The 17,010-nt window shown below is 38.5% G+C and overlaps 1 protein-coding gene across 24 annotated transcripts in view; it reads left to right on the top strand.

Moving 5' to 3' along the window:
* CLASP1 (cytoplasmic linker associated protein 1) overlaps positions 1–17,010 on the top strand; it is a 301,555-nt gene that overhangs the window by 196,582 nt on the left and 87,963 nt on the right. For 16 of the 24 annotated variants that reach the window (XM_030801429.1, XM_030801421.1, XM_030801412.1 and 13 more), the window contains 2 exons: positions 12,462–12,566; positions 15,191–15,217. In XM_030801429.1, coding sequence (XP_030657289.1) covers positions 12,462–12,566; positions 15,191–15,217 — 132 coding nt within the window. The remainder of the gene's footprint in view (positions 1–12,461; positions 12,567–15,190; positions 15,218–17,010) is intronic. The other 8 variants (XM_030801424.1, XM_030801422.1, XM_030801427.1 and 5 more) reach the window with 1 other exon arrangement.

The following is a 17,010-nucleotide window of genomic DNA, read 5'->3' as shown; positions in this document are numbered from 1 at the left end:
TAAATTTTAGACATAGTTGTTTTAGTCTTTGCAGGTTTTTGATAAGTGCATATAAGACAATATCATTCCTTTGCTAGATAGAATGCATGATAACGCTTTAAGTAATTGAAATTTAGAGGAACCTTCTCTGCCTAAATAGAGGCTTAGACCCACCAACCTTCAGGATAATTACTTAACAATTAGGAACAGCTAGTTCATTTTCATATATTATTTAGTGACCCTAAAGGGCTAGCATGCAAAGTTGGCTGGGTTTAGCTTGATGTGTGAAGCTCAGTTCTTTTAATCCATATGTTACTTTCCAAGGGACTCATAAAAGAAAGATAGGAATGGATTTTTTTTTAAAGGTGAACATGATCCCAAGAGCAGTGTTTCTTAAATTTATCACATCATGAGAATTACTTGGATACTTACTAAAAAAATACTCTTAGGTTCTGTACCCTGAAGATGCTGATTAAGTTTGGAAGGAACCAGAGTATCTGAATTTCTAATAAGCCTCATTGGTGGTTCTTAGGGTCGGACAAGTTTGTAAAACAAAAAAATTCCAGAATTAAAATAAGGACAACAAACCTCTGTCCTGATGAGGACGTCATGTCTGACAGCAGAAGGCAGAGGCTGGTGTGATTGGGAAGCTGGTTCATAATTTTCTTCATTTCTTAAGCTGATATGGGTAATTTTATGTTTCTCTTGTCCAAAGAAACAATCCTGAGTGTTTTCTCAGCCTTGCTGGGAGGGAAGGAGGAGAGTGGAAGAGAATAATGTAGATGAAATGGAAAGCAAAGACATTACATGGGAAGTTATATGTTTTTCCAGAATGCCCTGATTTCTATGTCTATATAACAGAATTGAAATCAGCCTGTTATTCCATCCAGCCCTAGGACTTTTTAACTTTTTTTTTTTTTTTCCATCAGTTCCACAGTCCTGAGTAAGGTCAGAATTGCCCTCTCAGTTATTGTCCAGGAGACTAACTCTCTGGTTTTTCCTTCTTCTGGGAGAAATTGTTTTTATAGAGAGCTCAGACTCTGACAATAGAGACCGTTGCTGAAGAAGCATAGGGAGTGTCAGTGTTTGTGTACTGGGGCTGCACTGGCTGTGGCAACACTGGCTAGTCAAAGCCTGGAAAGACCTGTGAGTTTGAACACTTCTGGGTTGTCATTGTTCTGTTGATTTCAGCAGTGAGACTGAGAGAGCCTGTTCTGTTTAGAAAAACCACAGTGGTTTTTTAGGAGGAGATGTCATTTGGTGCCTTTTCAATATGAGTTTTCCACTTGCATTTTTGGAACCATTATGGGCCTTTTAAAAATTTATTAATCAGTCTTTTAAATATTTTATAATCTAGCTTCTGAGACAAGATGATTTTAAAACAGTTGTCTGCTCTAAATTAAAAATTTAGAGGGTGGGTGCAGTGGCTCACCCCTGTAATCCCAGCAGTTTGGAAGGCCAAGCAGGTGGATCACCTGAGGTCAGGAGTTCGAGACCAGCCTGACCAGCATGGTGAAACCGCGTCTCTACTAAGAATACAAAAATTAGCCAGATGTGGTGGCATGCGCCTCTAGTCCCAGCTACCCAAAAGGCTGAAACAGGAGAATTGCTTGAACCCAGGAGGCAGAGGTTGCAGTGAGCGGAGATTACGCCATCATTGCACTCCAGCCTGGGCAACAGAGCAAGACTCTGTCTCAAAAAAAAAAAAGAAATTTAGGCAGTAGGTTTGAGTTTACTGGCAATTTTATTACTATAGTAATTGAGAAAAATATATATTCCTTAGGAGTTAATTCACTGTCCACATCAAGGAATCCTAACATTTATGGCTAATTAGAAAAATACTTTTTGTAAAGAATGAAAAACTCAACTTTTGGATGAAAGTTTATTTCCAGGTTGTTATCTTCAGTATGTTATGTTCAGTAATTTTTGGAGATTTTGATGAGGGAAACATAATGTCTTTTATGTTGCCCATGAGGAAGTTTATGATTAGATGTCATATGGTAAATGCATTCTCATACTTTTTTTTAAAAAGCTAGTATGCTTAGGAAAATCATTCATATTTTTCCCAAAATAAGCAACTTTAAATGAAAAGTTACAGTGCTTTGAATGGCCTGTGGGGCTGACAACCATTGTTTGTTTTGGGGAATAATCATGTTTATTAAGATGTAGTCAAAAGCCATGTCAACTTAACTTTCAGTGATTTTAATTAAGATTACACAATAAAAACTATATAGCCTTGTCTTCTCTTCAGGAAAAAGAACTTAGATTTTAGTACAATTTTACTGGGAAATAAAATGTAAAAAATTATCCAAGAACTGTGAATTTTAGGTAATTGGTCTTTTTACACGATGGAAAAAGTATGCATGTCTATATATAGAAGTAAAAGGGTGTTAAGCTTCTTTTAAATTTTTAAAATATGAAGGAAATTTTTTTTTTTTTTTAAGGCAGGGTCTCATTTGTTACCCAGGCTTTGGAGTGCAGTGGTGCTGTCACAGTTCACTGTACCCTTGACCTGCCAGGCTCAAGTGATCCTCCTGCCTCAGCTCCCCACCCTGTCCGTCAGGGTAGCTGGGACTGCAGGCGTGCACCACCACACCTGCCTGGCTAATTTTTTAATTTTTTTGTAGAGATGGGGTCTCCCTATGTTGCCTAGTCTGGTCTTAAACTCCTGGGCTCAAGTCATCCTCCTGCCTCAGCCTCCCACAGTGCTGGGATTACAGGCGTAAGCCACCATGCCCGGCAGGAAATTATTCTTTTGGGGAGAATAGTTGTCGGTAGCGAAATGTAGAAATGAACAAGTTCCTCCGTTTTGGTTCTATGAAAGATGTCAGTGTATGAGTAAAGGCTGGTTTAATTATGCCCCCAAGCAGTGAAATGTACAGCGGATATGTATGCCAAAATGTCCCAGTGTGATGAGAACGGAGATTTACTTTGAAGACCTTTTAATTTTATAATCTGTAATTTGGGAATTTGCTAGAAAATTTGAAACACGTAGGGAACAGAAAACCCCTAGTGACATAAGGCTATCTAGTGGTTTTTATTTGCCTAACAAGAAGCTAGGAAGACCAGGTCTACAAACTACACTTGGTACACAGGGTGAATTTCTCCTGGTTTGGAGTCTTTTCTAGAAGGAATGGCAATGTGAGTGAAAAAGAATCCTTAGGAGCAGTATTTAAAAGTCATGAGATGAATGATCTTTCTTTATTCCATGAAAGTCGAAGGCTTTGGGCTCCTCTTACAAGTCTTTGTTTTCCTCTGGGTCTGGTTTTGCTCTGGTTAGGTTTGTTTGTTGATGCATATCTTGCTCATCCTTTCCTCCAAAATTCTTTTTGTTGTACAGTTCTTTACCTCTTTTTTTTTTTTTCTGTTACTTGTGCTGACTTTTTTTTTCTCCCTTCACATCTATCTACTTGTCTCTGTCACTTAATAGATTATAATACAGAACTGAAGTATATTTTTACTGTTTGTTGCTTTATTTTTATTTATTTATTTGTATTTTGAGGTAGAGTCTTACTCTGTCACCTAGGTTAGAGTACAATGGCATGATCATGGCTCACTGCAGCCTTGACTTGCCAGGCTCAAGTGATCCTCCCACCTCAGCCTTCCGAGTAACTTTGACTACAGGTGTGCAACACCATGCCCTGCTAATTTTTTGTATATTTTTGTGGAGATAGGGTTTCGCCATATTGCCCAGGATGGTCTCAAACTCCTGGACTCAAGTGATGCTCCTGCCTTGGCCTCCCAAAGTGCTGGGATTACAGGCATGAGCCACTGCGCCCAGCCTGCTTGTTGCATTTCTTGAAACTTTTTTCCCCTAATTACCACAGAGCATTTTATATCATCTTTTAAAAACATGCACAGGTACTCATAGTAATATTGCCAAATCAATAGACTGAAAACAAAACAAAATGAAACAAAAGACACCTTTTCCTATAAAATAAATATATATCTGAGTTTAACACAACAGAGGCCCTTTAAGCTGCATAGCTGTGTTTCCAAAAAAGTAAGGAAATGTTCAAAACCAAGAGGATCACAGACTGGAATGACAAGCTTGAACTGATTTTTAAGGCTGTCCCTGAGAGCTTAGTTATTGATGTGAATAGCTAGACACACAGAGCACAAGACCTTGAGCTGACCCAAGGTGAAGATTGAGAGTTGGCATTAAGCCAGCATAGACAAGGGGGCTGTATATCCATGACAAGGTGGACAGGTGAGAAAAACAACACAAAAAATCCTCTTTATCTTCAATATAAGATTCAATATCAAAAATCCTCATTATCCTTCAATATAAAAAATCCTCTTGATATAATGTCTGTCTTGACTTTGCCTTAGACAGAGGGGGGAAAAAAACCCCTAATCTTTTCTCGTAATTTGTAACTAAGCTCTCTACTCACACAAGTTGTGGTTTTAAATTTACTTCACCTGTGGTGTTTGGAAGACTCCAAGCTAATAAAGTAGTTTGTGTTTATAGCCCCCAAGGGTGCCTGCCAGGAACAAACATTAAACTTCTGTAGAGGAAGCTTCTCTCAAATCTAATTCCTCGGGGTTCATGCAGATGGAAATCAGCGAAATAAGAGTTCATACTCTGTGTTACATCCATTATGAGTGAGAGGCAGCAGAGAAAAAGAATAAAAACAGAATGTACCCTTAAGGATCTGTTACAAAATGTAAAATAACTAAAGCGTTTAAAAGAAATAACAAACTCGCATTAAGGATATATACAACTTAGTAGCCCAAATAATCCTCCCAGTTGAGAATACATTACTGTTCTAGAGTAAAAGCAGTGAATCCACACAGCTTCAAACCTAAGCATGGCAGGAGCCCTGGTATGTCAGGGTCAATGCTGGCCGTCACCCTGAGGCTTTTGGCTAAACCCTGGGGTCCTTGGGCATTTGATGTGATGATTGTGCAGGACATAAAGGACAGAAAGCCCAAGCCCACTTAAGACCTGCATCGTCATTAGTGAACAAAAAGTTAACTTTACTAAACTGAAAAGAACAACAGAGAAATTTGCCCATCTTAACTCTGGTACTGGTTAGAGGAGGAAAGTAATCTCCCTCGAGAATGTGCAACCAAAATCTTGATGCAGGATTCTGGTCAGAATTTACATTACCTTTGTAGTCTGAAAAACCCAAATAGATAAATCATTTTAAGTTGGCTGTGGATTACTTGTGTCCACAGGACACAAACAAAATCAGAGATCTTCTTTGGAATAATTCAGCTTTAATCTAGATCTTAAAGAATTCCCATAAATTTCCAAGAAAAGTGATCGTTTCATTGTCTTAACAGTTAAAGAAATAAAGTGAAATTTTAGAAAGGGAGTAAGAGGCTATCAAGAATGACTAAGCAGATTTTGAAAAAGAACAAATGAAACTTCTAGAAATGAAAATATAATACATTATTAAAATCAAAAACTGGTCGGACATGGTGGCTCACACCTGTAATCTTAGGAATTTTAGAGGCCGAGGCAGGAGGATTGCTTGAGCCCAGGAGTTAAGCCTGGGCAATATAGTGAGACCCCATCTCTACCAAAAATGTTTTTTACAGTTAGCCAGACGTGGTGGTGCACAACTGTAGCCCCAGATACTTGTGAGGCTGGGGCAGGGGGATCACTTGAGCACAGAAGGTTGAGGCTGCGTTGAGTCGTGATCATAACCGCTGTACTCCAGTCAGGACAACAGAGCAAGACCCTGTCTGAAAAAAATAAAAATAAAAAACTGCATGGGTAAATTGAGCAGTAGAATCAGTGTAACTGAAGAGAGAACTCATGAATTAAGAGAGCAAGGAAGAACTTATCCAGACTATAGTACAGAGTTAGAAAATATGACAGAGTTGTTAAGTTACGTGCAAGATAGTAAAGAAACTTAACATGTCTAATGGGAGTTTAAGAAGAAGAGGGAGAATGGGGCAGAGACAATATTTGAAGAGATGATGGTTGGGAATTTTTCATAATTGATGAAAGATACTAAAGCCGGGCACAGTGGCTCACGCCTGTAATCCCAGCACTTTGGGAGGCTGAGGTGGGTGGATCACTGAAGGCCAGGAGTTTGAGACCAGCCTGGCCAACATGGTGAAACCCCGTCTCTACTTATAATACCAAAATTAGCTGGGCGTGGTGGCTCGCACCTGTAGTCCCAGCTACTTGGGAGGCTGAGGTGTGAGAATTGCTTGAACCCAGGAGGTGGAAATTGCAGTGAACCGAGATCACACCACTGCACTCCAGCCTGGGCGACAGAGTGAGACTCTGTCTAAAAAAAAAAGACACTCAAGCACAGATTGAAGAAACCCAGTAAATTCCAAGTAAGACAAAAATAAAAAATCCGCAGTTAAACATATCATAGTAAGGCCAGGTACAGTGGCTCACGCCTTAATCCCAATGCTTTGGGAGGCCGAGGTGGGCCAATCACTTCAGGACAGGAGTTTGAGACCAGCCTGGCCAACATGGCAAAACCCTGTCTCCACTAAAAATATAAAAACTAGCCAGGCGTGGTGGTACATGTCTGTAATCCCAGCTACTCGGGAAACTGAGGCACGAGAATCACTTAAACCTGGGAGGCAGAGGTTGCAGTGAGCTGAGATCATGCCACTGTACTCCAACCTGGGTGACAGAGTAAAATCCTGTCTCAAGAAAAGGAAAAAAGTAAAATTGCAGAACACAAAAGGCACAGAAGCCACTAGAAAAAGAAACTACCTACAAAGGAAAGCCAAAGACTAACTGCAAAGAAAACAGGGAAATCTGAATAGTCTGAATAGGAAGAGTGGAGCATATCAGTGTTCATGTCCTGTTTCTGATTTTATACTATAGCTTTGTAAGGTGTTACCATTGAGAGAAACTGCGTAAAGAACATACAGGTCTATTATTTCTTAAAACTGCATAGGAATCTATAATTATCTCAAAGAGGTTTAATTTTAAAAGGAGGGAGCCCTTAAAACTACTGTATCTCCTCTAAAGTGTGATTGAATGGCTGCGTTTTTAATAATATTATTTAAAGATAGTAAAGCATCTTTAAAAAATTAAGCCAAAAGAAGGAAACGAAGGAGAGGATAAAAGGAAAATGAAAAATCAAGACAAAAGCATGCATATAGAAAGGTAAAAATAGGGCAGGCACGGTGGCTCACGCCTGTAATCCCAACACTTTGGGAGGCTGAGGCGGGCAGATCACCTGAGGTTGGGAGGTCGAGACCAGCCTGACCAACATGGAGAAACCCCGTCTCTACTAAAAATACAAAATTAGCCAGTCGTGGTGGCACATGCCTTGTATTCCCAGCTACTCGGGAGGCTGAGGCAGGAGAATCACTTAAACCCTGGACACAGAGGTTGCAGTGAGCCGAGATTGTGCCATTGGACTCCAGCCTGGGCAACGAGAATGAAACTCTGCCTCAAAAAAGAAAAAAGAAAAAAAAGTAAAAATAAAGTCAAATAAACCAAGCTTTGTGGTTAAATGAGAAAGATTGTCAAACTTGATTTATTTTAAAGCTCTAGCAATATAATATTTATTTTTTATTATTATTATTTTTTAATGGAGACAGGGTCTTGCTATGTTTCCCAGGCTGGTCTCAAACTCTTAGCCTCAAGCTGTCCTTCTGCCGAGGCCTCCCTAAGTGCTGAAGTTACAGGGGAGAGCCACCACGCCCAGCCCAATGTGATATTTAAAGAGAGAAATCTAAAACTTAAGACTACAGATAGAAGACAAAGGATCAGTAGAAGAAAGCTGTTGAAGAGTATTTAATAACAAAGGCAAAAAAAAATTTGTAATTGATGAAAGACACTAAAGTTGAGCATGGTAGCTCATGCCAGTAAAAGAGGATTGCAGGCGTGCACCACCATGCCCAGGTAATTTTTGCATTTTTAGTAGAGACAGTCTCTCCATGTTGCCCAGGCTGGTCTCTAACTCCTGGCCTCAAGTAATCCACCTGCCTCAGCCTCCCAAAGTGCTGGGCTTACAGGTTTGAGCCACTGCACCCAGCAAAATTTCAGTTTTTGAAAATACTAATCAAGTAGGCAAACTTTTGAAAAATGTCAATTGAAATACAGAAAAGGTACAAATTAACTGTTAAGAATAATAAATTAGGCATAAATGTGGATCAGTAGAGTTTTAAAGGTAAGCCAGGTACAATGGCTCACACCTATAATCTGAGCACTTCGGGAGGCCAAGGTGAGAGGATTGCTTGAGGCCAGGAGTTTGAGACCAGCCTAGGCAACATAGTAAGACCCCCGTCTCTACAGAAAATTTAAAAATCAGTATGGCATGGTGACATACACCTGTAGTCCCAGCTGCTCCCAGCTACTAGAAGGCTAAGGTGGGAGGACAGCTTGAACCTGGGAAGTGAGGCATCAGTGAGCTGTGATCGCACCATTGCACTCCAGCCTAGGCAGCAGAGCTTGACTCTGTATCAAAGAAAAAAAAAATAATTTTTTAAAATTAAGGTAAGATAAATCTATGACAGCTTTGTTAACAATTCAAAAACAAATTGTACAAGTTTCAAGAAAACCCAAAACTGTTTCTTCAAAGAAAGAAGCAATGTGAGTAGTTTTAAGACTGCTCATTAAACAATTTGAATCAGTAGTTAAAAGTTCATTGCTCTATTCCCACCCTGCCAAAATAAACTTAATAAAAATGGAAAAGATACTCCAAAAATTCCTGCAGTGCTCAGATGGTTCTGCACACAAGTTGTATCAAACATTGGATAATTGCATTGTCAGTTTATCAGTGGAGATGCAAAAAATAATAATAATAAAAACATTAGATAATTCCAGTCTTATGTAAACTCAGAGAATAGGAAAAGAGGGAATACTTCCCTCACTGGTTTTATGCAGCTAGTATGACCAGAGTACCTACAAACATTGTGTATGTGAGTGTGTATATCATGACCACATAGGTTTAGCCCAGGTTTAATTTTTCTTCTTTTCTTTTTAAGACAGAGTCTCACTTTGTTGCCTAGGCTAGAGTGTAGTGGCACGATCTCGGCTCACTGCAACCTTTGCCTCCCAGGTTTAAGCAATTCTTGTGCCTCAGCCTTCAAAGTAGCTGGCATTACAGGCCTGCACCACCATGCCCAACTAATTTTTTGTATTTTTAGTAGAAATGGGGTTTTGCCGTGTTAGCCAAGCTGGTGTCAAACTCTTGTCCTCAAGGGATCCTCCCACCTCAGCCTCCCAAAGCGCTGGGATCACAGGTGTGAGCCGCCGCGCCTTGCCTGTTACTTTAAAATTTATTGATGTAGTTCAAATTCGGGAGAAAAACCCTCTTATCTAAAAAGATCAAAACATCAAAAAATTCAAACATTTATGATAAAAATTGTTGGCAACTAGGCACAGAAATGAATTTTCCTTTTTTTTTTTTTTCTTTTCTTTTTTAGACAGAGTTTTGCTCTTTTGCCCAGGCTGGAGTACAGTGGCACGATCTTGGCTCACTGCAACCTCCGCCCCGGGTTCAAGAGATTCTCCTGCCTCAGCCTTCCAAGTAGCTGGGATTACAGGCATGCGCCACCATGCCCAGCTAATTTTTGCATTTTTAGTAGAAATGGGGTTTCTCCATGTTGGCCAGGCTGGTCTCGAGCTCCTGACCTCAGGTGATCCGCTCACCTCGGCCTCCTAAAGTGCTGGGATTGCAGGCATGAGCCACTGCGCTGGGCCAAATTTTCTTAACCTGTTGGCAGATATACTTTCTGTGAAATTTCAGAAATTCTTTTAAAAAATCTTGTTTGAGTCAACAGTGCTTACCCTCACTGCTTCTATTCTGCATTATATTACATGACCAAGACACCACAATAAAGGCAAAGAAGTAAAAGTGAATTATTTGAGGGTAATAAGCTGATGAGTTATTTGTGAGTGTTATTCTATTTAGATAACCCCAAATCTGTATACAAATTAGTGGAATTAATAAAAGTTTAGCAGAATCCTAGAGTGTTAAGATCAAAATATAATGATTCCATTCTTACCTGCCAAGAACAGAAAATATAATTTAATAAATTATAAAAATAAAGCAACTTTAAATAAGTCTATAAAAATTGAGTAAGAACTTTGAAAAAATGATCAAACTTTATCAAAAGATATAAAAAAGTTAAATAAACATAGAAGATATAATGAATGAGAAGACCAATATTATAAAGCTTTTCCCCTTAACCCAGAGTTTCATATAATGCCAGTCAACATTTCAACAGGCGTTGTTATTGTGTCTGCACATACATATGGAAGAGAGCAAAGGGCTTAGGAAAAGGCGAATTTACTTGTCCTGCCAATTAGCAGGATGTCTTTTAAAAAAGGCTAATCACAGGCTGGGTACAGTGGCTCCCGCCCGTAATCCCAGAACTTTAGGAGGCCAGGGCGGGTGGATCACTTGAGGTCGGGAGTTGGAGACCAGCCTGGCCAACATGGTCAGATCCTGACTCTACTAAAAATACAAAAATTAGCCAGGTGTGGTGGCATGTTCCTGTAATCCCAGCTACTGGGGAGGCTGAGGCAGGAGAATCGTTTGATCCCAGGAGGTGGAGGTTGCAGTAAGCCGAGGTCACACACCACTGCACTCCAGCATAGGCGACAGAAAGAGACTCTGCCTCATATACTAATTAATTAATTAATAAAAAGCTAATCACAGTATTGTGATGTCGTGTAGGTATGGACACATTGACTAGTGGGACAGACTAGAAGGCTGAGAAACCCAGATACACATAAGTGCTGCTTGATAAACAATGAAGTGGCATTTTAATCAGTAAGAAAAGCGTTAAGTAAATTTATTTCAACATTGGTTAGTTATATGGAAAAAATAAAGTATATCCGTTCTTTATCCATACATAAGTGACTTTTCAAATAAAATATTATCAAAATAGTAAGCTTTAGAAAAATATAGACCTTGTGTTATAATTTAAAAACTTTCTAAATATGTAAAACAAAACCACACAGTTATTGGTTGTGAAAACATGTATTTACAAAAAAAAAAAAAAAGGGAATGCTGAACACTGGGTTTAGGATCATGTTACCAAATGTTGGGGGAAAGTAGAATACAAGAGGGTTAGCAAAGAGAGTTTTTATTTTTTAAGCTAAATGAGTATACATGTTCATTTAAAAAATCTTTTTGTGACCTAAATATTTTATAATGAGTTTAAGAATTTAAATTCAGTTGGTTTTTTCATGTTCACTTTGCCTTTGTGACTGCCTTGATTTAGCTTGGTGACTTCCTTAGGAAAATCAAAGGTCATCACTCATAGGCTTGTCAGTCAGCCAGGCACAGGTATCTAGACCAGTGGTGTCACATTGAACAAATTAATTTATTTCCCTGTTTCTCAGTTTTCTCATCTGTAAAATGGGAGTAATGACTTTATATGCTGTGAAGATTCTGAATGGACTGATATATAGTTGTTAGTAAATGGTATAGTTTTTCACTTCTGTGTAGATTATAGAGTTTGTGTATAAGTTTTTCCTTAAACTGAAAAGTCATTGGTTCTTAACTAGTTTTATTATTTTTTTAATGCCAGCTTTCTTTCATTGCTCTTTACCTTGCTTTCTTGAACCTTTTTCAAGCTTTAGGATTTGCTTCCTGCATTACTTCTCTGTAAGCTTTGTCGCTTGCGGGGGTAGAAGTGATTTTGAACAACATAAAAGCCAGTGGGAGTTCAAGTTGGTTGTGTTTTTCCTATCCTCATTGAATTATGGCCGGAGAGGCATTTTGTGCTCCCTCGAAACCAAAAAGGCCCATATTTTTTTAAAAAAAGTTTAATCACTAATCATACTAGTCTGATCACTAATGATTTTGTGTTTCTGAATTCATTTTTATTTTTATGGCTTCATGGTTCAATAATTGCTGTAATTTTTTCATAACTGCCTACAGCATTGAATTATCTTTGGGCCATCATTTCTCTAGGTACTCCTAATACTGATTCTTTTTAGCTGTATCTCTCTTTTTAGCTTTATCTTTTTTTTATCTTAGAAACTTACTGACATACATGCTTTAAAAATAGAAGTTTAATGCTGCATATCAAAAACACGTTTATTCACTGGGGAGCTATAGCTTCTATGATGGCTGAGTTAAGAACGTAGACTTCTGTTTTGGGTTTTTTTTTGGCATTACTCTTATTTTCTATAGTTTGTTTTTTACAGTGACAGCTAATATTTTCTGTTTTTGGAAATTTGTCAGATTTGTAGACAATAAAAAAGAAAATTTAATCTGGAAAAAATTAGGGGAAATGTCCTCAAATGGATATCACTTCCTCGTCTGAAGAGATAACATACTGAAATAGTTGGAACCTAAACAGCTGCAGGTCCATGGCTCCATCTCAGGAATTGTGCGCGGATCATATGCACATGTGTGCATGCACACACAGGGAGACGTGGCAGACCTCGCGTGGAGGATCTGCCCGCAGAAGCTGTTGCTCCCCATGTAGTTGGCTGGTCAGTGCCCCTCTTTTGGGGCATGAGTTCTTTTCTTGAGGAGGTGGCACTTACTGGAAATGTTGTGAAACACTGTTTTTGCTGTGTCCTCCAGGTCGGGTCCGCACAAGAAGGCAAAGCTCTGGGAGTGCCACCAATGTCGCCTCTACACCTGATAACCGGGGCCGCAGTCGCGCTAAAGTGGTTTCACAGTCCCAGCGTAAGAAACATATTTTATGCTCTTGCTTATCTCAGTTTTATTCAACAGCTCATTCTGCAGTTGAACATTTTACAATGTTTATATTGACTTCAGAGGGAAAAACACATTTTTTGTGGCTCTGAGATACTGTTAGTAATTTTACTGTTTGTTGGGTAAGCTTAAAAAATGAAACATTCCAGGCATACATTTGTCTCCTGTCCAGGTGATTTACATTTTGTATTGTTAAGCATTAAACATTAAAATGTAGTTTTTCTCCCTCCTTTGAAGCCTGTCAAATTGTAACTTATCTGTTCTGTGACTCATTTTTGCATTGATAAGGAATCCTTCTGATGTAATTTCAGAACAGTACGTGGGCAGAAAACTATTAATGCTATGTTCTTTCCAGTGGTAAATAAGTAAATCCATTAAAAGCTCTCCCCCTTTAATTCTGTGCTCTAACATTTGCAGCCCGCACCTCTTTTCCTGCCATGTGGGCTCTTGCTTTGCCTAGCTGCTTCCATGATTGCGTCTCTGTATATGTGAAGTCAGTTGGTTTGTTAGCCTTAGCCATGAAAGCAGCCACAGCTGGAATGAATTTATTCTGGTCACTCTTCAGATCCTCCCTTGGTGTCTCACTTTCCAGCCACACATAAACTTTAAGGGGCCCGCTTCCCCTCTATGCATGTCGAGTAGAGCTGGATAGCAGAGTGCTCCTGGGCAAGGTGAGCATGGGAAGGAAGAGTCTTCCTGTCCCCAGGAGCTGCATGCCGTCCCACAGCACAGCACAGCACTCACTAGCTGACGTTTGCCTGCCTCCTTTGTGGCCCAAGGAACTGTCTGTCTGTTGTAGAGAGTGCTCAGTCTGCACCAAACCTTAAGAGCTCTCTTAGTATAGAAAATGGCCTTGTTCAACACCTTCTGAATTTAAATTCTTTTCCCTTTGATAACTGCAGTCCTCATGTTATATAATTTCCGCAAAGAAAGCAGAAGATCAGTTATAGTGCTGCCTTTGGTGAGGCTACAGAACCTTCCTGTGGCCTAGGTTGTATTGTGTAGTGTGATACACTACAAGCGTGGGCTTCAGTGTCAGACAAAACTGGGTTTGTATCCTGGCTCCAGTGTGATGTTGGGTGAGTCTTTTAACCTTTGTGAGCCATTGTTTCATTGTCTGTAAATTGAGTGATAACAATTCCCACTCTCATGGGGTTTTCATGAGGATTTAATGAGCATTAGGAGCCTAGCATGTGATAGACAGTAAATGGACGCAAGCTTTATAGTCATAATTGCTTCAGATCAGCAGACTCCCATCCTAGCTGAAGCTGAGCCTCCTTGATCCCTGTCTACTTCAGTAGGTTTAGGAGAGAAGGCTAGGAATGGATTTACATGATGAGGGATGCAGTTCAGGATAGATTGAGTCCATTAAGACCAAGAATGCCCTCCTTAGTGTAGAACTTAAACTGGATTTTCATTCAGATCCAGGGTGCAGGTGTAGCCCAGAAGTGTCTGTCTTGGGAACAACTTCTTGGCTCTGGTTATTCTGTTGAACCCTAGTGATGCCTGGAGACACAAAAGGATATTTGACTCATACATATGGGTCAAATTTTACTGCAAAGGAATTCTTGACAAAAAGTGTTCAAATCTCAGAATCTAGGTCAATATAATGAAATTAAGCCAAATAAAAATGTCTAAGCATGTAATTATGCAGTGTTGCTTCCCTCTGTGGAGGTTGAGGGTTGAACAGTATTTTACATATTTCTTTCTAATGCTGTTTATCAGCATTGCGGTCTTTGGGGTTCCCTGCCCCAGCTAGGTCAGTGCTGTAATTTTCTCTCTTATATTGCAGGTTTTAGGAATGTGTAGGTTACCTTGGCAGGTGGTGAAGATTACAGTTCTTCTCTAATAGTGGTTAGGGTGATAATAGAGCTTTAATTTTTCAGTCTTATAAAAATACTATACCTAGCCTTGGGGCTCCCCTTTTAAAACTCCTTAGTTTTACTTCACTCACCAAATCGTACTCAGGAAGAGTGACCACACTAGCCAGTGATCAAGCCTATACCTTAAGCTTATGCATATAAATTAAATATTTAAAAAGTTATTTTAATAAGTGGTAAATATAAGCATATATATCACAAATGTAGATATACTAGTATTCATAGTCCTGATTTAATACAAAGTAGGCTTCATTAATATTAGATTTAGGGCTCTTAATAATTGGCATATTTTAAATATTTGAGGTTTATGGGAAGTCAGGACAGGTGAAACTAGTTAACAGCAGTTTCTTTCAGTTAGTTGATGTTTATTGAGCACTTACTATGTGGTAAGCACTTTTGAAGATGGTAGTGACACAGATGAGTAAGTTACAATCACTTCCCTCAGGTTGCTTAAAGCTAGAAAGCAGATGTGAGCCTGGCACATTGTAGGTTTGAAAGTGTTTTATGAACAGATCTGAAATAAATGCTAATGTAGAATGACAAAGATAAACATAAGTACGAAAATAGGAGGAACAAGTCCTAGGAAATATAGCTGTTTTGCTAATGTATTTGTGAACGAAGACCTTTGTGTTGTGTTGCATGCTGACCTCTGTATTGTGTTATTGTCTTTTAATCCACTTTTTGCCTGTCCTTTGGTCTGCTCTCATAATCAAGGATCCAGATCTGCTAATCCTGCTGGTGGTAAGCCATTTCTCTTCTTGCCTTTTTTGTTGTTGTTGTTGGCATTCTCCCCGACCCCATGTTCCTTGCACAATATTAATTTCTCTCTTTATTGTAAGCTTAGTTAATCTTTCTGCATTTTTCTTTGTGTTCAAATTCTAGAGTTTGAAATGGATTTCTTTCCCCTTTATACATAGTTTAATAGTTTATATGGCTCAAATTTTATGGGTAAAATTAATAGGTCCTGAGACAAATTCTTCATTGGTTTTTATAATGATTTTTCACTTCAATTTGTAGTTAAATCATTATAAACTATTAATTTTTGTGAGTATTCACCTAAGTGGTTCATTTGAATGATGGTGGTTTTGATTTATATAATATGTATTTTTAAATAATATATATTTAAAATAAACACACATATAAATTTACAGGTAAGTGTTGCTTCAAATGCTTTCTTCCTCTGGGTCATTCTATTCTAGTACATAGTAAATGTATACTTTATATTTTAGAATTTATTGCCTTCTCTACTTAGGGAGGTAATCTATCAATGCAAATGATTGCCATTTGAGTGTATTGGTGTGATGCTTAAAATTTTGTTGTTTTCTCTGAGAGAGAATTAGGTCCCACAAGAAATAGTAATATATGTATCTAGCTACTTACCTATTAATAAAAATTATCAGCCATATTATTTGTTTTTAATTTCCAGTTTTATTGCATACTTCTCAGAGAATGTGGTCCATGTTATTTCTACTTTTGTAGATTTTTTTTTGAGATTTACTTTGAGGCTTAATACACAATTCTTGTTTTTAATATTCATGTGTGGAAAGGTAAAAAGAATGTGTGTTCTATCTGTTGGGATATGTATGTGTATGTGGGAAGTGTGTGTTTTTGTACATACATATATACACAGAGACACAATTTTGACTGCTCTGTCAATTTCTGTGAGGTATATAGTTTCTCAATATTATTAGTCTTTCCATGAGGTCTTTCGGTAAGTATGGCTTTTTCCATTTCTCCCTGTACTTTTATCCTTTTTTAGTTTTATATTTCAAAACTATGTTGTTTGGAGCATAAAGGTTTGTGATTATTATATCTTCATGGACAATTATTCTTTCATAAATATTAAATATCCTTCTTTGTCTTTTTTAAATGCTGTGTTTTATTCTATTTGTTTTTGTTTGTGGTGTATTGTTTGACTCTTAAAAATACCAGACAGCTGAATTTCATTTTATTTTACTTTGCATTTTCTTTTCTTTTCTTTTTTGTTCTATTTTAAGAGACAGGGTCTTGCTCTGTTGCCAGGTCTGAAGTGCAGTGGTGTGATCATGGCTCACTTGAGCCTTGACCTGGGCTCAAGTGATCCTCCCACCTCAGTCTCCTGGGTAGCTGGGACTAGAGGCATGTGCCACCATGCCTGGCAAATTTTTACAATTTTTGGAGAAGTGGGGTCTCCCTGTTGTTGCCCACACTGGTCTCAAACTCCTGGGCTCAAGTGATCCTCCCACCTTGGCCTCCCAAAGTGCTGGGACTACAGACATGAGCCACAGCCCAGGCTTGTTTTAATCTCTTTTAAATCGATGAATTTAAACCAGCCACATTTATTATGATTAACTAATATGTTTGAGCTTCTATCTTATTTTGTGATTTTTATTTACCAGGTTTCTGGTTATTTTATCCCCCTACTCCCTTTTATATCATTTGTCAGATTAATAGAGTTTTCTTGGATCCATTTTCAGTAGCTAATGCTAAGAAAATTGTTTTAGTTCTACTTCTGCTCTTCTAGCAGTGACACCTAAAATTTTTAGCATAATCAG

Source organism: Nomascus leucogenys, chromosome 20 (assembly GCF_006542625.1).
Source record: "Nomascus leucogenys isolate Asia chromosome 20, Asia_NLE_v1, whole genome shotgun sequence".
In the NCBI taxonomy this organism is placed as follows: Eukaryota; Metazoa; Chordata; class Mammalia; order Primates; family Hylobatidae; genus Nomascus; species Nomascus leucogenys.
Note: the sequence above shows the minus strand (reverse complement) of the source record. Positions and strands in the feature narration are given on the sequence as shown.